Consider the following 20,677-nt stretch of genomic DNA (forward strand, 5'->3'; position numbering starts at 1 on the left):
ACTGAATCTAAAGTTGACCAAAACCGATTCCCTTTTAGTAACCCTTTTGGTACAAATGTTGGAGAGTGGTCCCTGGCCAAAGTGGCCCCTGGTCAAAAAAAAGGTTGGGATCCACTGGTCTAAGTCCTCAGTTAAGTGCTCTGTAGTTTTACAAGCGTTGTTGCCAAACAGATGACAGATCCCATGATTCCATAGCACTGAGACATGGCAGTTAAAGTGATGTCAAACTCCATTAACTCTACAGCTGACATACAGTGTTGGACACCCTTTTGATTATTCAGAGCACAATGCTTCAGAGCAGGGCCATGGCCAGAAAAAAAAATTCGGGGATGGGGGTGGGTGGGGTTGAAACATTTTTTTTTAGCGAATCATGAAGAGTAGTACCATAACGCAAAATAATTTAGAAATCTGGCTCCATCTTCAGTGCACACTCAAGACAGATAAACTTCAGTGAACACTCATAGGAATTTGGTTAACCAGTGAAAATTCATGAGTAAATCAGGTTTTTTTAATTAAAAAAAATTTCGGGGGGGGGATTGAACCTCGAACCCCCCTTGGCTACAACCCTGCTTCAGAGCATGTGCAGAGTGCTTCCAGAAAATGGCAAGAATCACTTTCAAGGTGGCATTTCCAAACAATTTCTTTACCCTAAAACAGCTTCTTTACCCCCCGAAAAAGGGAGCCCCTTTTTGTAAAGTAAAGCAGCTGTCAGAAGGATGTTGGTGTGTGTGTTTTAATTCCGGATTAAACTACTCCGGTTTCGGATCGTTTCGGGAACGCCCCTTGCGAGTGGCAGAGTTGGGAAACACAATCAGTGGGGATCTTTGGGCTGCAGGAGGAGGCAGCTCTCCCCACATTTGCGCCTTCACGCCTTCAGCATTGCAACAGGAAGCCAAGTCTGCCGCAATTCGAAGCCACTCCGAATCGTTTGGCCGGGGGAAAGGGCTCGAGATCTGGGCTAAAGTGGGGAGGGGGATGTTTCCCCCCCTTTCCTCTCTGCCTTTGTAAGCAATGTCCTTTGTTAGTACGTTGGGGGGAAAGATGGTGGCCCATTTCTCTCCCTCCCTCTCTCTCTCTCTTCCTCCTCCTCCTTCTCCGCTTCCCCACCCCTTTCCCTTTCCTTGTTGGCGATCCGGATTGGCGGAGGCGGAGTTGGGAGGGGGAAGGGGAGGGGATCGGGGGGAGGGGTCTCTCCCTAGGGGAGGGGGCGGGGAGGGGGTGGCCAGGCAGGCTTTGCAGTCCCAGACTCAAAGGCAAGTCAAGGTGGAAAGAAGGCGCGCAGCGAGCCAGGCCGAGGCAACAACCCCGGGAGACCAGAGACAGTGGGTACACCCCCCGAAAAGGGGGCTGGAGGGGGGGGGGTCTTTGGAGATACCGGGAGGGAGAATGGGGGGCTTTCCGCTGTGCAAACCCAGGCTCTTTTCCGTGCCCGCCTTTCCTTGAACCCCGAAAAGGGAAGGGGAGATTTGGAGAGCTCCCGAGCCACTGCCAGATGTTGCCAGAAGGGATTAAATGCTGTTTATTGCCAAGCGAGCCTTTCCCCTTCCCTTGTTTTTCCAAACCTCCCCGAAATCGGGTGCTTCTCAGACCCCCCCCCCCTTTCCCCCTCCCCAAAAAAGAACCTTCCTATCCTCCTCCCACTCTAAAACCGAGATGTCATGGGCATTTGGAAATAGGAATATGGGCGCAAAAAGGACAACAACACACACCCACAGCCCAGCCATGCTCTTTTCCTATCCAAAGGGGGTTGGGTTGGGTTTGATTCCCAGCCCGATTCCTTCCCTGGGTGACAGAATCAAGGGAATCGGGTGTCAAAAAATTTTTGGAGGTGGATTAATATTCCAGAGGGGAAACATAGCCCTCCCTTCTGCCCTTTTCCAAGCCATGGAAGGAGCAGATTGGAGAAGGGGAGACCCTTTGGATGCCAAGGATCTGGCAGTTGGAGAGAGGAGAGATTGAGAAGAGGGAGGGATGTGTGTTGTTGTTGGGGGGGGGGGGGGATATTTGCCTTCTGCTTGAGAGGAAAGGGATTAAGTTGTGTGTGGTGGAGGGGGGGGGGTGAAGGCTCTGCCAAACTGGGATTCCCTCGGATTGGTCCACTGGGCAAGGGAGCCTAGAGTAGGTGTGCCAAAGGCTGTGGGTGCTGATGTCCCATTTCGAAGAGACCTGTAAATACACGAGGCTAGGGATGAGGTTGGGGATGTGGTGGGATAGAAAGCCTTGGGCCATGTATGATGTTGGGGTGAGACTGTGGGCATCTTTTGGTGGGGAACAAGGCCCCTAGGCGCTCCCAGGGCTGTGTGGCAGGGGTCACATTGCAGAGGGTGGGATGGGCTGTCAGGATTCTAGAGTCTCTCCCTTAGAGCAGGATTTGGACTCCTCTGGAGTGTAAGTGTGGGAGGAATTGAGAACCAGTGGATCCAGATACCTGGTAGCCTTTGGGACAGAGAAGGAGGATGACGACGCTGGAATGGTGGAGATATTCTGGGAAAGGAAGGAATTGAAATAGGTGGGGAGAATTGCAGCTGGCAATTTACAACTCAGGATGTCCCATATCCTATACCGGAGGCAGTGGGAGTGTAACCCGTGGCTCAGGAAGGTGAGAGTCACAGTAGAAGAGGGAATGGAGGCCAAAGCTCAAGTCTCAGGAATTTTATTCCTGGCTCTGGGAAGGGAGCATTTTAGGATATTACCTGGTCTGGGCTGGCCAGGGTCAAAAGAGATAGCTGCATATCTCTTGGAGCCGAGGTAGCGCAGTCGGTTAAACCCTTGTGCCAGCTGAACTGCTGACCTAAAGGTTGGGTTGCTGCCCTGAAGGTTGCCAGATTGAATTCGCGAGATGGGGCAAACTCCCATCTGCCAGCTCTAGTTTGCGGGGACATGAGAGAAGCCTCCCAGAAGGATGGTAACACATCCGGACATCCCCTGGGCAACATCTTTGTAGATGGCAATTCTCTCACACCAGAGGCAACTTACAGTAGGTCCTCAAGTCACTTCTGACACGATAAAAAAAAAACTCTTGGAATGAGAAGTCTCATTTTATTTTGGGCACAGGTCATTTCATATGATCTCAGCCACAGGTGTGGAGGTATGTGTGTACACCAGTTTCTTTCCAAGTCCTCTTGTGAGTATTTGTACCTGTGTGTGTGCCCCAGGGACAACTGGCCACAGAGTCACTCCCTGCGTTGGCATGTGCAGGCACCTGGAAAATTCATTTCCAGGTTTCACAACATAGCAACCCCCACATTGTCCTACTTCCTTGGCCTGGGTCAGATTGACAACATCAAAGTCCCTCTTCAGAGAGAGAGAGATAATGTGGACCTGACTTCAACCACTTCACATTAAACCCCTTGAGGGTAGTAGGCAGGAATGGCAAACCCAAAGAGCCCACCTTTAAAACTAAAAGGTCCAGAAAACACGTGGAAAGGTTGTGGCTAATATATACGCAAACACACCACGTGTTGCATCGTAATAGTGTTGCGCTAGTAATTGCTTTTTAAACCTAAGCGCATTTATGCTGAGGGTCAGGAGATGTCTGTGTGTAGCAGCTCAGGCTCCATGAGCAACTAAAAAAGACACAGCCCACTGTGCACTCGCTCAAACATTGGCTTAGAAGGATCTGACAAATTCATAGACTAGCAGGTGCCGCACAGGTTGATGATGTGGATTGGGGGGAAAGAAAGAGGAAGGAAGGGGGACAGATGGAGCATCCTTTGCTGCCCAATCATTAACCCATAGCTTCTAAAGTTCTGTACTTATAGTGCTACTCGTGCCAGCTTGGCTCAGTGCATTAAAAGTGTGTTCCTGGCAGAGCTCCGCGTGTAGCAGGCGGGCATTCAACAGGTGACACTACCTAACAAAGTACTTTGGTGCCTGGCAAGTTGCATTTGTTGAATTGTGGTGTTGCCGTTCAGTTGGGGGAAGCTGCTGGAGCCCTGCTATGATGATGTTGGTGGTACGAAAGGAAAAGGAGACATACATCTACAGAAAGGGAATTGGGAAGAATTCCTCAGCAACCCCCCCCCTCAAAATTCCAAGTGCTGAGAGTCTCCAAAATAATGTCTTGTGTTATTTCTCTCTTTCTCAGAAGCAGGGGATTTGGGGGCCATTACGTTTGCGGGTGCAGATGTGTCCTTTTGTCTTTCCTCTGTAAACCTTGATCTTTCTTTCGCACCATCATTTCCTGGGGGTGATAGGAACCTGGTTCCCCACTAGGCTTCCCAGCTTGGTGCCCGCAGAGTGGGTTTATTATGTGTGCAAACCCTCTTTCGGTGGTGGGTAGAGAATTATTTTCTGAATGCCTGCTCTTTGCCAGCCCCATCAAGGGCCCCAGAATGACAAGGAGCACCCAGGGAACTGGACCGCTGCCCATGTTAGGGTGATCAAAACAGCTATTTATGGCCCTGGAGGGGGATCCTTGGATGGAGCCCAGAGTGGAAACCATCCACAGCACCCAGGAGAGAAAAAGAGAGCCTAGGAAAGCAAGAAAGCTGCCTGCTCTTAGGGATCTCCAGGGACCTACCCTTCCGGCCAGTAATAACTGAATATCAACAAGCGATGGCAGAGGAAATATAATTTCCTTATTTATATTACATTTCTATCCTGCTTTTTCTCTGGAGAGCTGAAAGTGGCATGCATGGCTCTCCTAATTCCTATAGAACAACCCTCTAAATGAGGCCAGACTGAGATCTCCCTTCACAACATACTATTGACAGTTTGTTTCAATTTAGCTTCTATGGTTGCATTCTTCTGAATCCCAGGACTTATAGTTTGTTGGGGTATTAGATCTCTCTGATGGAGAATTTGAAATCCCAAATAACAGACCACTGATGTCCATAGGATGGAGTCATGACAGTTAGTGGCAACTAGGACTATGCAGTGCAGTGGTTCCCCAACTTTGGTCTTCCAGATGGTTTTAGACATCACATGAAAGGAGATTCCACCTGAACATTAGAAAAAATTTCCCGGCCATAAGAGCTATTCAACGGTGGAACTTACTGCCTCGGAATGTGGTGGAAACTCCTTCAGAGGCTTTTAAACAGAGGCTGGATGGGCTTCTGTTGTGGGTGCTTTGTGTGATTCTTGCATGGCAGGGGGTTAGACTTCATGGCCCAGGTGATCTCGTTCAACTTTATGACTATGATTTTATATCCAAGCTGGTTGGGGCTTCTGGGAGTTGAAGTCCAAAACACCTGGCATAATGGAAATTACTGATGTAGTGCAAAGGAGACTTGAGGAAGACTGATTCTGTATGTCATGGCATTGTAGGGGGACTTGAACCTGGACCTCCCATGTCTCAGTCTAGCAACTTCACCATGCTGGTTCCTTAGCAATAAATGGCCAGAGCCAATGAGCTTTCTTCATCTGTCTCCTCCCATCATTTTCTATTTTTTTCTGTATGTAAAAGATCAGTTCTGATCCAAAAAACCTTCCCTTGCATGATTGGGCATGAATTTTATCTACCAGGCAGTGAAGAAGAGAAGTAGTGAGGGAGCATTGAAATTGCTTCACTTGGACCCAAACTGTTGGCTTTCATTCCATGTGTCAAAACTTCTTTGATCCTGGCATGAGAACAGGCATTGCCATCCTGTAGATCCTTGGGGCACTCATATTTATGTGACTATGCTTTATTTCTTTTTGGGGCTAAGTAGATGTGTTTCTCTGCACGTCTCCAATTTCTCTGGATGCCTTGAGGCAGAGGGAAGATCTGATTTATTTTTCCAAACTCAAAGACACTCTGGGATATGCAAGCATTGGCAGAGTATATAAGGACACACCCCTATCTCAGCACAGCGTGTTACTTTCTGTTCTGGAATTGCACAAAGGGCTCCACAATCCCTGTCTTTCTCACCCCTGAAGTCACAACAACCCTGAGAGGTAGGTTAGAATGGAACTATTTTTTCCATTCAGGCTGTTTTCAGTGGATGGCTGCACAAAATGCATGTGAAAGTGGGCAGTCACCTTCTGTCACTCAAGTGCAATTTCTACATCTAAACATCAACAATGATGTTTCATAGTGGAGCATGTACTGCTTTCATTTACCATCACTACATGTGAAGGCAAACACACATAGATGGTATTTTCCAAACATACACAATTTTATGCTGCAATCATGGAAAGATCTCACAATACACTACCATGTGTGAATGGGCATTGAGAAAGAAGTAGTTGTCCAAGAGTAGATTTTGCAGTCTTTTGCTCATGTGATATTTTGCCCCTCACAGAGACAGGATGGATAGTTTTAATTCAAGATTATTGAAATTGCCAAGGAAAAGGACTGATGGAGATCATGGATTTAAGCCATGTTTCCCGTTTTGAAATGTACATATTTCTTGAACAAGCATAAGTAGATTACCTGGTTGCTGTAACATATGCTGTTATTCTAATTCTTCACTTAATCAGTTTATCTGCTTCTTCCTGCATCTAATGATATCACCAAGCAGTGTGTTGTAAACAAAATGGGTTGGATCCAGACTAAGGCAGCAACTGCACACCCATTTAACTGGGAGTTATCCCAACTAAACTCAATTGACTGTACGTCAGAGTACACGAATGTAGGATTATGCTATAATTGAGTTGCATTTAGCACCAGTTTACAACAATAGGACCAGTTGCCTGACAGACATGGTGCACAACGGTAACTGATTTTTTTCTTCCTTATCTGAATCCACCCCTCTGATGGGTTCATCACAACAGAATATATCTTAGATGATATATAAGCTTTTTGTTGGGTTCCACACAGTGTGGAAAGTTACAAATGCAGTCTCTTGTACCTTTGTTGGAGAACAAATCCCATTTTACTCTATGTGGGGTGTCCAAGTACAACAACAACAACAACAACAACAACAACAAAACTTTATTTATCCCAAAAAGGATTCAGGGCGGTTTACACATGGTAAACATTCAATACCAGATAGAACATACAACAGTCCAATAATAAACAACAACATAAGCATAATAATGATTAAAAACAATGTACTCATTTGAAATATAAAAACAATTTCAAATTACTTCATTGGGTGATTTGACAGCCAATAAACATAATTTTCCGGATGAGTCAAGACAACTGTAGGAGCTGGGCTAGGGCTCATGAAGTAAAATAACATAGAGCCAAGGGTGAAGTGCAACTGATGGCAAGGGGCATAGCCCGGGTTACATCACTTCAGGCCTGCTGAGTAGCTGTAGGGGTTAAACTAGATAAACTAGTGCAATGACAAAGTCGAAGGGCCATGGGAGTGCGTAAAGTGCAAGACAGGGACCTATATGATGGCCAGGGTGGAGTCTAGGGTTTCCGATTAGTCACTTTCAAAAGCCTCCTGAAACCACCAGGTTTTCAGGTCCCTGCGGAAGGATTATACTGATGGGGTTGCTTTATCTCTTTGGTGAGGGTGTTCCAAAGGCGGGAGGCCATCACCAAGAAGGCCCTCTCCTCATCCCCACCAACCGTACCTGGAACAGTGGTGGGAAGGAGAGGAGGGCCTCCCTGGAAGAGCTAAGGGTCTGCACCGGAACATAGGGGGAGATGCGATTGCGGAGATAGGTGGGGCTCGAACCGTTTAGGGCTTTATAGATCATGACCTGCACCTTGAATTGGGCCCAGCAACTGATTGGCACATAGCACTCAGATGCACACATGCAGAGCATTCCATAGGTAAATACTCATATTAATTAATTTATTGGAAGTATATCATGTCCTACTGCCAAAATAGGCACGAAGGGAGACTAATGAAAACCCATTTCAAATTAAAATAAATAAAAAATTTTAAAAAGATTAAAAGCATATCAGGTAAAAAATAAAAAACAGCCTCTCTGAGTTATCATAGATAACTCAACTCAGTTGTCAAAGGTCTGTCTGAATAAAAGGGGCTTTTTCCCACATTGAAAGAACAAGGAATTTCTGAGTTTGGGATCAAGCACCTAGTAGATCTTCCCTTAAACCAGTGGTTCTCAACCTGTGGAACCCCAGATGTTTTGGCCTTCAACTCCCAGAAATCCTAACAGCTGGTAAACTGGCTGGGGTTTCTGGGAGTTGTAGGTCAAAAATACCTGGGGACCCCAGGTTGAGAAGCACTGCCTTAAATCCTACCAAATGTTTCTCTGCAAGTGGGAGACTCCAAGAAGACCTTCTGCTGAAGGAAGAAAAACCCAGGCAGGCTCATAAAAGATAATACAGTCTTTCAAAGTTAACTGAGCATGAGATTTCCCTCCCCCTCCCAATGAAATGGAAAGTAAATGTTTGTGTTAATGGATTAGCAGAGTCATTACTATTCATCATTTGAAAACTGAACACGTGGAAGGGTTTAAGTCATTTGAGAGGAGGAGGAAATCACCCATACGGTCTCCATGGATGACCTAGCAGGACGATATTGTAGTACATGCAGGGATTTGCTGGGTTCTAGGTACAGTGAGAAGACTAATGCAATAAATACGATAATACACAGCTTGCTGTACAGGTTCAGGATCCCTTATCCAAAATGCTTGGGACCACAAATGTTCCTTGTTTTGGGTTTTTTCCAGATTTTGTAGATGAGACCCAAGTCCAAACATGAAATTCATGTATATTTCATGTACACCTTACACACATAGCTTGAAGATAATTTTATACACAATATTGTAATAATTTTGTGTATGAAACAAAGTTTGTGTACACTGACTAATCAGAAAGCAAGGATTTTACTATCTCAGACACCCACATGGATGATTTCAGTATATCCTGGATTTCGACAATCTGGATACAGGATACTCAGTATGTATTATTGTCCTACTTCATTCAGCCATTTTTATCATAAGTTCTTTATCTCCAGAACAGCTGCCTTTATAACTTTTGAGTAATGAACATGCCATTTCCCAGATGTTGGGCTATAACTCCCATTAGCCCTAACCAGTGGCAAGCCCAGTAGTAAGGGATGATGGATGTGGCAGTCCAACACCATCTAGAAGACCACAGTTGCTATACTTCAAACCCATTTGGTCAAAATTTAGGTTTCAAAAATTTCACATGTAAATATGAACATGTTTGTTCATGATTGATTCAGGTTTGATTTTAATCCAGTTTAAAAACAAACCACCATAACAGCTTTTAAGATGATATTTACATTTTTTTCAATACTTGTTTTTATCCATTTATGTGGGGATTTTTTTTTTCATTCTTGAACGGGGAGCTACTATTTCAGCCACTTAACATCAGACCTTAATGATTCCTGCTGTTACCCCCACAGTTATCCATAAAAAGTAAGAGGGAATATTAAGATAGATTACAGAATCTAAATGTACTTGGTGTACTGACTGTACAATATAGAATTTATGTTCCTTTAGTGCAGATCTTTGATGGCAGGGTGGAGAGGGGGAACCACCAAGCATAGAAGTCCCAGTCGTAAGTAGGCTGCAGTTCCCTTGTCATTTCTGTTGTAACGCTTTCTTCCACTGCATTTATAGTTCACCGCTATAATGCTTGATCAGCTGTTGTAACCCAGCAGGAAGGAACAGGAGTAGTGTGTGTGTGTGTGTGTGTGAGTGCTGACCTAAGATATTCTACACCCACAAACTCAGTGCACTGCACAGTTTGAAAAGTATGTTCCGTGTTCACAGAGCACATATGACCTGAGAGTTGGTGACATTAAAATCCCAGGTTCATCCCTAAGATTCATTGGAGTTCTTAGACTGGAGAGATAGCCTAAAATACTTTGCTGTCAGGCTGGCTTACAGTATTCTGCAAGGAGTTGCCAATTTATGAAATCACAGTTGGTTGCGCAAGAAGAGAAGCTGGACCTGGAAAAACTGGGTTCCCCTTTTCACCTCTGTCACAGATTTCTGTGCAACCACAGCCTTGTCTGTCTCTCATTTGCTCTTGGCCTCAGCAATGCTGTCTATAAAATGGGATGTAACTATTTTTATTGTATGAATCCATGGGCTGTCACATCCATAAACAATCATGTGAATCAGTGCAAGCTACTATCACAAGATGACTAATACCACTATGGAGTGGACAGCACTTTTTTCCACAGAGGAAACTGTTTGAAATCAGTGAGATTTCAAGTTAATTGTACCCTACTTGTCTCATTTTTATTGGTCTACTCTAAGTACAGTAAAACCATCTCTAAGAGCACATTTTAAACTCTAGAATACACTATAGAATGAATTGCCATGACACATGGGTATGGAATGATGAAAGTAGACAGTCTAATCTAAAGCAGGGACGGGGAGAGTTAAGTTCTGTGGAGATTGCTGGATTGTTATCTTTTATGATCCTTTACTGTGCTTGCTAGGTGTTGCTGGTTTTTTCAGTCCAATAATATCTGGAGAGCCATATGTTCTCCAGTTTCCATGAAGGCATGGACATATAAACAAGGACATAATTTTAGACATATCCCTACAGCTCATGATATATCCTCCCTTATCCCTTATCTTTGTGAATGCCTTTGTGATAGTAAAATGAAAAATTGTCCTCTGCCTCAAGGTTGTTGCGAGTGTCAACCATTATAAAGCTTGTGAAGTACAGGCAAATGGGTGATGAATATTAAGCTATAATAAAAGGATGCAGACTTTGTTTTTGCAAGTAGTGTGGTTTTTATGGTTTTTGCTATCCAAATGAGCAGTGGGAATGTGTTTCATTTTCTGACCCATATTCACCATCCAGTCCTATAGCATTGTTCTATGTGAGGAAGAAAATCACTATATTTGTTACATTATGGGTTGGGTTGCACATCTATTCCTTATCATTTGAGGCCTGCTAGTTAATGGGATTGGCCTAAAATATATTACTGCTTGAGCTAGAGAACAAGGTGGTGGCCACCAGTGACCTCGTTCGATATAGTGAAAACTAACAACTAGATCTTATTTCAGTATTGGGTAAACAGTGTTGGAGCTAAAGGGTTATAAAGCAGGACTAATGGCATACAAGCCTCAATCCACCATTTCTGGTAGGAACAGTCCTGTTGGTTGATAGTATGACCAGATGCTACACTGTTGAAAATGTTGCATTAGAGGTGACATTGGGTGATGATAATGCATGTTTCATCTTTTGGAGATAGAGCTGGGATAGTTTCAAGCGATGGCTGTCATGTCAGTGACCTGGCAAATCTACTTTGCATTTTAGGCTGAACCTTAAAGGAGTTGCCCAAGTTGCTGGTAAGGTTCAGCATCTTGGTTAGTTTCTTTGAAATTTAGACTAAACCCAGGAGCCCATCTCTTTATTAACATGAAGCTATAACCCACCAAGGGAGCTCAATAACTCTGGGTCATCACTTGATAGGCAGTCATCAAATGAAAACATGTTTGGCTTAAGTAACCATTAAAACAGTGCAGATCTTTGAGAAGAGCAAGAAAGCAGAGTTTAGATAGCCTTCCCATCCTTAGTCAAAGTACTATGAGATCCATTGCTTGAATCCTAACTATCAAGATGTCTGATGTTAAATGCCTTCATCTTTTGCTCCAGGTGCCATGACGGAACTTCAGGAAGTGCAGATCACGGAGGGGAAGCCACTTCTGCCATCCCCGCCAGCACCTGATCCAGGCAAGGTCAGCAAAAGAGCAAGTTTTCTTCCGTCTCCCCCACCAACTCTTTCCCCCTCCCATTGGCTTTTCCCAAACTGTTCAATCCCACCTCTTTTCCCCCTGGCTCTTTCCTAGCTGAGTGGGTGCCAACAGAGCATGTACTTTGTGTTCAGTCTGACCATTGGTCCATCTGGTCTGATGTTGTCCCCTCTGACTGGCAGTGGCTTATCATCTGATTTTGAGAGTCAGTGTTGGAAAGCTGTGTTGTCTAAACCAGGGGTTTGCGGCCCTCCATATTTGTTGGATAGCACCTCCCATGTCTCCCTATCATGCATTCAAGGGTTGGTGCGGATTGCAGTTCCACAACCATCAGACGACTGTGCTTTCCTTTCATCTGAATATTTTGATTCACAATTCAGAAGTATGAGTCAGGCATGCTCATTTTGCAACTTCTGATCTCCTCAGCTGAGTAATACATGAGCAAATTGGAAAAATAGACAGAGCCTGTGAGTGACTACATTGCAGTTCTAAAACACAGTTCGCCTTCTGGCAAGTCCACCTTGCTTTGTATCTGCTTATATTCTTATGCCAGTTTCAACGGTCTCAGCCAATTTTGGAAGAGCTTGCACACTCAGCTCCCCATCCCTCTCTACCTTTTCCTAAAACTCTGATTCTTCTTCCACACTTACTTCCTACTTTCTTGCACCTTCTCTGTCTGTGTGTCTTTCCCCTCCCTCTTCTTTCTTTCTCTGTGTTCTAGGATGCTGAACTGATAACAGCCAAACTTCTTCAGGAACATGGCCAGGTAATGCCCTCCCTCCCAGCTTTCCCTTTTCATTCATGGGGTTAATATCTGGGTTATCCATACCTGCTAAGATCTCCAATCAGTTGAAAAACCAAGCTAAAGGAAGAGGTCCATTTGTTCTTAGTCATCTTCTGTCTCTCCTTCCTTTTCTCAAAATGTGAATCAACATGTTAGCATCCCCTTTCAATAATAATAATAATAATAATAATAATAATAATAACAACAACAACAACAACAACTTTATTTTTATACCCCGCCTCTATCTCCCCAAAGGGGACTCAGGGCGGCTTACATGGGGCCAAGCCCGAATAAAAAGAATAGCAATATAAAACACAACAATAGACAAAAGACATGCACAATTATAAACATTTAAACATGAGCCAATAAAAACAAATGACGAGAACTAATAAAAACATGGATTAAAACGGAGAGGTTGTAAAAGTATGGGTAAGGTGCACCATATAAATATTGTAAACACGAAGTGACTGATAAAGTGCTGCAAATTCTTGGAAGTGCAAATTGGGATGGGAATAAACCCTGTGTCTATATCAAGTTGACAAAGGTAAAAAGTGCAAACCGGTACAAGATGGTCACGGATACAGGATTGTTATGGGGATGAGCAATCTTTATCCAAAGGCCTGAGTGAAGAGCCAGGGTGTTTTCAAGCTCTTTCTGAATGCTACCAGGGTGGGGGCTTGCTGATTTCCCTGGGGAGCGAGTTCACATAATTGTTATAGCACAGGATTCATCCATAGGGCTGCAGTATAAAACTGTCTCACAGACAGACAGTGTTCTGCCTCTGTCTATGAGACAAGAGTAATGCTTAGAGAGTCAGTGAAAGCAGAATTTGTTGTTGCGTGCCTTCAAGACATTTACAGCTCAAGGCAACCCTACCGTGAATTTTTCTGAGGCTGGGAGTGTGTGAAAAGAGCCTAAACATTAGGAAGAACCTTTTGACAGTGAGAGCTGTTTAACAGTGGAATAGGCTGCTTTGAAGTGTGGTGGAGTCTCCTTCTCTTGAGGTTTTTAAACAGAGACTGGATGGCTCTCTTTCAGGAGTGCTTTCCTGCATGTCAGAAGGGAGTTCAACTGGATGGCTCTTGGGGTCTCCTCCGGCTCTGTGATTCTATAACTCAACCAAGGTTACTCAAGCTGGAAATCGGATACTGGTTTCCAGAGTCATAGTCCCAACATTCAAACTTTTATTTATCGTGTCAGAAGCTAACATACTGGAAGTTGCTTCTGGTCTGAGAGAATTGGCCGTCTACGGAGACGTTGCCCAGGGGACGCCCAGACGTGTCACCATCCTGCTGGGAGGCTTCTCTCATATCCCCACATGGGAATCTAGGGCTGACAGATGGGAGCTCACTTCAAACCACCAACCTTTAGGTCAGCAGTTCAGCCAGCACAAAGATCGGCAGTTCAGCCACCACTGCGTCTCTCAACATTCAAACTAACACACCATGAACAACAATTATGGGTGCTAATTAACGTATAATGAACATGTTGAATTGGACTGTTTTCTTGGACTCTGCTTTGTTTTTTCTGTCAGAGCATTTGAGCATTGCTGTGCTCCACAAGAGATTCAAACTGCTCTGCTTCCCACGTTTTTCTTTAAAACAGGATTGCCCAACCAGAGTTCCGTGGAACCCTAAAGTTCTACAAGACATTATGATAGGAAAAATTATAACTTTTTAAAAAGCTGTAGATATAATAATTTTTACACAGAGATTATCTGAGATAGGAACATTTTTCAAGCATTCCTTTGGGACTTGTAGACTTGTACAGCAAACCATAGGAAGGCAGCATAGGTTAAATCATAGGAAAGTGCCTTATATCAAGTCAGATCATTGCTCACTTCTGCTCTGTGTCTTTATTTGGAGCAGCAGCACCTCTCTAGAGTTTCAGAGAGGGATGTTTTCCTGGGGAAATCAATGGGTCCTTTACATTCAGCACATGTGCCGTATCATTTACTGGCATCCCTTCCTGTCCCCTACCCCAGTTTCACCATTATGTAATCATTAAATGCTCAAGAACCCTGCCAGACTGAGGAAAAAAAGAAGTGACAACTCTTCCCAGGAGTCCTGGCTCTAAGCCCAGGCCATTCTTTCTTGGTTGGCTTTGATTTGTTGTAGCCCTCTATAACACTCTGCCACCTGGCCCATTAGCCAGTAAAGACAGTGCCATTTCAAACTAGAACTGGGTTTCAATTAAAGTTTCTCTCAACCCAAATTCCACTCTTAAATAGCAACATGTTGGGTGTTACCAAATATTACCAACACCCTTACTTGTAAACCTGCAACAGCGGCATAAGCCACAGGCATTACCAAGTGATTGTACTTAAGCCTGTGCTACACAAAGTGTCATTTTTTTTAGTACTTGCTAATTCAGATGTTTTTAAAAGCATAGGTGCAGGCTTAACTGATTGTTAGTTCTGTTGGCAAATCTAATGCATCACCATGTTGTGGAAAGCTACACCTGTTGAAACTCAAACCCGTCATCCAGCTAAGAGAGTAACAGCTCTAGCTGCTTAGTCATGACCTTGTTGGCTAGCCTTCAGCAAAGCACCATCTTGGGCCTCTCTTTCCCAAATGGAAAAGAAAGGATATTTAATTATGTGGTTATCATGAGATTAGGTCAACAGTCTTTTGTGTACTTGGAATGGCAAACTTCCTGATTGCAAAAGTCGTGTTACATCAGTCTTCCCTTACATAAAGCAAGTCTCCATATTCTGGAGGCTGCAAAAAAACTGGGTTAACTCAAAGGGCCCTTCCACACAACCATATAACCCAGTCTATCAAGGCAGAAAATCCCACAATACCTGCTTTGAACTGGATTATCTGAGTCCACACTGCCATACATTCCAGTTCAAAGGAGAAAATGTGGGATTTTATTCAGCTGTGTGGAAGGGGCCTATGCTATCTAAGTAAAGGTAAAGGTTTTCCCCTGACATTAAATCTAGTTGTGTCTGACTCTGGGAGTTGGTGCTCATCTCCATTTCTAAGAGCCAGCGTTGTCCATAGACATCTCCAAGGTCATGTGGCTGGGATAACTGCATGGAGCGCCATTACCTTCCCCCAGAAGCGATGCCTATTGAGCTACTCACATTTATGTGTTTTTGAACTGCTAGGTTGGCAGAAGCTGGAGCTGACAGTGTGAGCTCACTCCACTCCCCAGATTCAAATCACCGACCTTTTGGTCAGCAAGTTCAGCAGCTCAGCGGTTTAACCCACTGTGCCACTGGGGCTCCATGCTATCTAACTAAAGCTCAATCAGGCACTGTCATTACCTCTATTACATTTGCATCTTATTCCAGAGTTAGAGAGGGAATCCAAAATTTTTCAGCTGTTAGGATTTTCAATACTATCAGTGAAAAAATGAAGAAAAACAACAGATGAATAACCCGGGCTGGATCTATACTGCCTTATATCCCAGGATCTGATCCCAGATTGTCTGTTTTGAACTGGATTATATGATTTTCAACTGCCATATAAACTGGCATAAGAAGATAATTTGAAATCAGGTCCTGGTATATAGGGCAGTGTAGAAAGTCTCCAGCTACTACTGAATACATCTCCAAAGCAATAGCAAAAGTTACATTAAATAAATCTCTAGGACCCAATGGATTTCCAGCAATTTAGTATAAGGAATTTAAAAATAATTATAAGGTCCATGCAGGACCTTATCAATTTAACTCAAACCTAGAATCGAATAAAATTCTAGAGAAATGACCATAATCAAACTCATATCAAAAGAAGGGCAAGAAAGTTTATATCAATATCACTGTTAAACTATAATTACAAAATTTTCACATTGATATTTAAAAAGTTTCTAAACCAATTTATCCATGAAGATCAATGACTTTCCCCCTAAAAGACAAATTGATAACAATTTAAGGGCAAGTTGAATTCCAGGGGCCCTTTCACATGGCCCTATATCTCAGAATATCAAGGCAGAAAATCCCACATTATCTGCTTTGAACTGAGTTATATGGCAGTATCGACTCAGATAACCCAGTTCAAAGCAGATACTGTGGGATTTTCTGCCTTGATAGTCTGGATTATATGGCTGTATGGAAGGGCCTCTAGATAAGCATTACAAGAGAAAAGCTTGGAGATGCAAAAAGAGTATTTGATCATTTAAATTGAAAGTTTTTATTTTCAATTTTAGAAAAAAGTAGAATTGAAATAATGCAATGAAATTGATTAGAGCAGTTTATAAAGCATTACCTGTTACAAATTTCATATTTATTTATTTATTTCTTCCATTGTGAAAGGAGTTGATGGGTGTCAACAAAAATGGAGCCAAAACAGGACACACAAAGATTAGTTTCCACATGACGAGAGGAAGTCCTGTGGTTTGCAGAAGTAAAAAATAGCTTTTAAAAAAAAAACAAGGAAGCAACAAACAGGCCAAAGTCAACTGAGCACAGTACCTGGAAAACAGAAAAGAAAAAATGGGAAATAAATAAGGCTACGTAGTTCTATCTTTTGTAGCAAATTCTTCGGTGAAAGATTCTAAATGGATGTGTGAATATATTGTAATGTTCTGTTCCAGTACCTTTTAATTGTTCTATTTTTATTACTATCTTCTCACCTAGTTTTTTTATATTATGTATTTTCCAAGGAGGCAAACAGGCACAAGTCATAAAACAGTTTCGAAGAGCAGATAAAGCAAAACAAGATTAGATAGGCTTCATTAACATAAACATTAGCATAAAAGCAAAGGAAGGGAAAAAAATCTGTGTTATTATTATGCATGCAATTGGAACAATGCTGTTTTCCCCTTCTTGCCTGATCATAAACCTTCTAAGAAATCATCACAGTTGTACCCATGTAGGCTTCTTGGAATGGAAGGGGGATTATTGTAGTTTTAAATAAATGGGAAGTTTTTCTCATCTCTGTACTCTGCATTGCTTTCTCGGCACAGCTGTTGAAAGTACAGAGATCCAACTCTTCTTTGTATTTACCGTTTACTATACCGATAACCTTCAACATTTAGCACAGCTCTCAGAGGATGGGGTAAGAGCTGTCCAGTATGTTGGGTGGGATTTTTTTAAACCAGATTAACCACTCTGGTGTAGATGACATTGTTGATAATGAAGAAAGCAGTATGTGTCAAGGATAACTTGGCACTGTGAAACCATGATGAAGGTGTTACTAGTAAAAACTCTCTGTGTCATTCAAAGATACAGCCATGTCAATCTGGAATATCCAGTATGCAAAGGGACCTTGTAGCATCTTAGAACAAAGTTAGTAGCATACACTTTCATAGGCTGAGGAGGCAGTCTTATGAGGCATCTGCACTGTAGAATTAATGCAGTTTGGGTTGTTGTGTGTTTTCCAGGCTGTATGGCCATGTTCCAGAAGCATTCTCTCCTGACGTTTTGCCCACATCTATGGCAGGCATCTCAGAGGTTGAGGGGTCTGGGGATGCCTGCCATAGATGTGGGTGAAACATCAGAAGAGAATGCTTCTGGAACATGGCCATACAACCTGGAAAACACTCAACAATTCTGGCCATGATAGCCTTCAGCAACACATTAATGCAGTTTCATGGCACTTGAACTGCCATGGTTCAATGTGATGAAATCCTAGGATTAATAGTTTGGTGAGCCACCAGCACTCTTTAGTAGAGAAGGCTAAAGACCTTGTAAAACTATAACTCATGGAATCCAGTCACATTTTGCCAAGGTAGTTAAAATGAGGTTAAATTGTATTAATTCTACAATGTAGATGCACCCATAGTGTATCTAGCCACTTAACTGCACTTTATTCCCTTAAGTACAGCACAGACTCTTTTCCATCTCGGTCTTCACTTCCCATTAGAGAATCGGTCTACAGGCCTGTATTAAGATCCCCATAGTGGAGATATACGACCCCATTAATTAAATACATTATCAGCAGTTCAGGTAAGAACTGTAAATCCTAATCGGACATTTCCCCTGTGCACTGGAAACTTTTGTGAGGGCTCACAGAACCAGGCTGAGTAACCATACCCCAGATGCTGTCTATGCTAACATCAGCAGCCATTGAAACAGTTGTAAATAGAAAGCTGACTTCCTTCAATCCTTTATAGACTCTGTGGAGCTGGTCAGCACACTATCTGTCCATCTGTGTGACAAAACAGAGCTCATTTGGTGCCAGAATACAATGTTCAGAATTCAAAAAAGAGCTTGGAAATGTGCCTGTTTTGGACTGTATTATGATTATTTATTTATCTTAATCCCACTTTTCTCCCATGGATGGGATTCAAAGTGGCAAACAGTGGTTAAAACAACAGAAGTTACATGACACAAAAAACACAACATCACAACCCCAAATAAAACAATTAAACAAATAGCACATTACATAATGTGTTATTTGTGTAAGGCCCATAGCATGACCATACAAAACGACATATCTGTCAGGTCACAAAATAGTATTGTTTTGCTGTGTTCAGTTTATTGGGCTGTCATTTGGGTTCATCCCATAGATCAGTGTGGCCCAAACTTTAGTTACCCGAAGGACAATCAAACTTTAGTATAGGAATGTGAGGGCCAGAAAGAAAACAAATTACATAATTAATATTGACTTACATAATTAAAATATTAATATTTAATTACATAATTAAAATATTTTTCCAGGAAGAAGGGCAAGGGCTAACAAAAATGAATTTGTAGGCCGCATGCGGCCCACAGGCGACAGGTTGGACTACACTGCCATAGATGAAAATGAGAAAAGTCAGTGAGAAGCATTTTTCGAAGAATCTGGGAACTGACAGAGAAATTTTTAATTTTCCTGGCCCTGCACAATAGTTGATGTTTGGGGCAACAAAATTAATACAATATCCGCTAGCTCCCATCTTTTTTCCTCTTTGGTTGTTGTGACAGTTTTGCCTCCCAGCCTGAAATATAAAAGCTTGCCTTTTCCTCAGTGGCCACTGCCTCATCTCTGGGCTGCCTCTTTGTTTCTACTTTTCACCCTGTTCATGCCTGTGTTATTGCGGTTTGGACAAGGAATAGTGCCAAATGGCTCAGCTCACTGTTCCCCTGCCACTCCAATTGCTTTTGAACACATTGAATTCCCTTGAGTGCCATCGGAGAAAGCCTCCTTAACAGGAAGGGCTAAGAAATTAAACAATGAACTTTTATTTTTTTTTAAAAGCAGAATCTGATTGTTTTGATATCGACCCAAGTTTTTCCCTGTGCATCATGGGAACAAGAATAAGGCGGGGACGGTCCCTTCTGCCCTGAATTCCTCCCTTGTTCTTGAGCACTGGCGAGAGGCAATATTTAATATTTAAGATGACAAATGCCCAAGCTGAGGTCCTCCCTGTGAGTCACATCCTGTGACCTGAGATTCAGATGCATTCTCAAAGATGCAACATGTCAAAGGGTGTACTTACATTGTAAAATTAATGCAATTTGGCACCAATTTAACTGCAATGGTTTGATCGTATGGAATCATGGTAGCTTTTTTTCCCTTTTGCATGCAGTTTTGATTGCCTACTTGCTTTTTTTTACATAGATACACTATGTACATATTTGTGTGTATATGTATATCTCCTCACTCATATGGAAAAGTACAACTTCAGGATGTTATTCTTCTGATAACATCTCCAAATTCCTTAGCCTGCCTGGTCATTGGCCATGTCAGTTGAGAGATTCTAATAGCAGTAGTCCAAAACTGTAATTATCCCAAACTCTGAGGTAAATGCACAGGTAGATTTACCTTGAGTGATTTTTACCTTAACCCATTTCTCTGCTGTCTCAAAGTTTTCAACCTTCAATGGAAAAGCCCAAGATCGGAGTTTTGTTGCCATTGTTGTTGGCTGCTTTCACGGCCTTTCTGACTTATAGCAACTTTAAAGTGAACCTATCACTGGATTCTTTAGGGACAGGGTTGCTATTGTCTTCCTCTAAGGCTAAGAAAATGTGACTTGCCAAAGTCACTCAGAAGCTTTTCATGGCCAAATGGGAATTTGAACCTGAGCTTCTAAGGCCCCTTAGACACATCCACATTGAACTGGATTATATGGTAGTGTGGACTCAGATAACCAAGTTCAAAGCAGATATTGTGGATGGGTTATTCTGGGTTATATGGCTGTATGGAAGTGCCCTTAAAGTCACAGTGTAACACTCAAATAATACCATGTTTGGCCAAGGATTGGAGACTATGCAAAACCTGTTTTTTCTATGCAGACAGTCACGGAATTGACGATACACTGAATATAATAAGAAGGCAAGAGTAGAATCAGAGGGGTCAGCCCCTAATCCACCCCCACAAATGTAATTTATGCACAAAATCCCCCATTGTATCTCATGCACATTGTACCTCATGCACAAAATTTTGTGTGCTTGCAAATTCTAAGTATATATGATTTCAGACACTCCATATT

At 42.7% G+C, this 20,677-nt stretch overlaps 1 protein-coding gene across 6 annotated transcripts in view; it reads left to right on the forward strand.

Annotated features, from left to right (window-relative positions):
- The first annotated feature begins 857 nt into the window (after positions 1–857).
- The window catches only part of ndrg2 (NDRG family member 2), a 44,408-nt gene continuing 24,588 nt past the window's right edge, over positions 858–20,677 (forward strand). For 2 of the 6 annotated variants that reach the window (XM_008116510.3, XM_003224512.4), the window contains exons 1-3: positions 1,178–1,322; positions 11,435–11,517; positions 12,254–12,298. In XM_008116510.3, coding sequence (XP_008114717.1) covers positions 11,440–11,517; positions 12,254–12,298 — 123 coding nt within the window. In that variant the 5' untranslated portion in view covers positions 1,178–1,322; positions 11,435–11,439. Of the gene's footprint in view, positions 1,005–1,177; positions 1,323–11,434; positions 11,518–12,253; positions 12,299–20,677 lie in introns of those variants that run through there. The other 4 variants (XM_008116514.3, XM_003224511.4, XM_008116511.3 and 1 more) reach the window with 3 other exon arrangements.

This window comes from Anolis carolinensis, chromosome 6, assembly GCF_035594765.1.
Source record: "Anolis carolinensis isolate JA03-04 chromosome 6, rAnoCar3.1.pri, whole genome shotgun sequence".
Taxonomy (NCBI): Eukaryota; Metazoa; Chordata; class Lepidosauria; order Squamata; family Dactyloidae; genus Anolis; species Anolis carolinensis.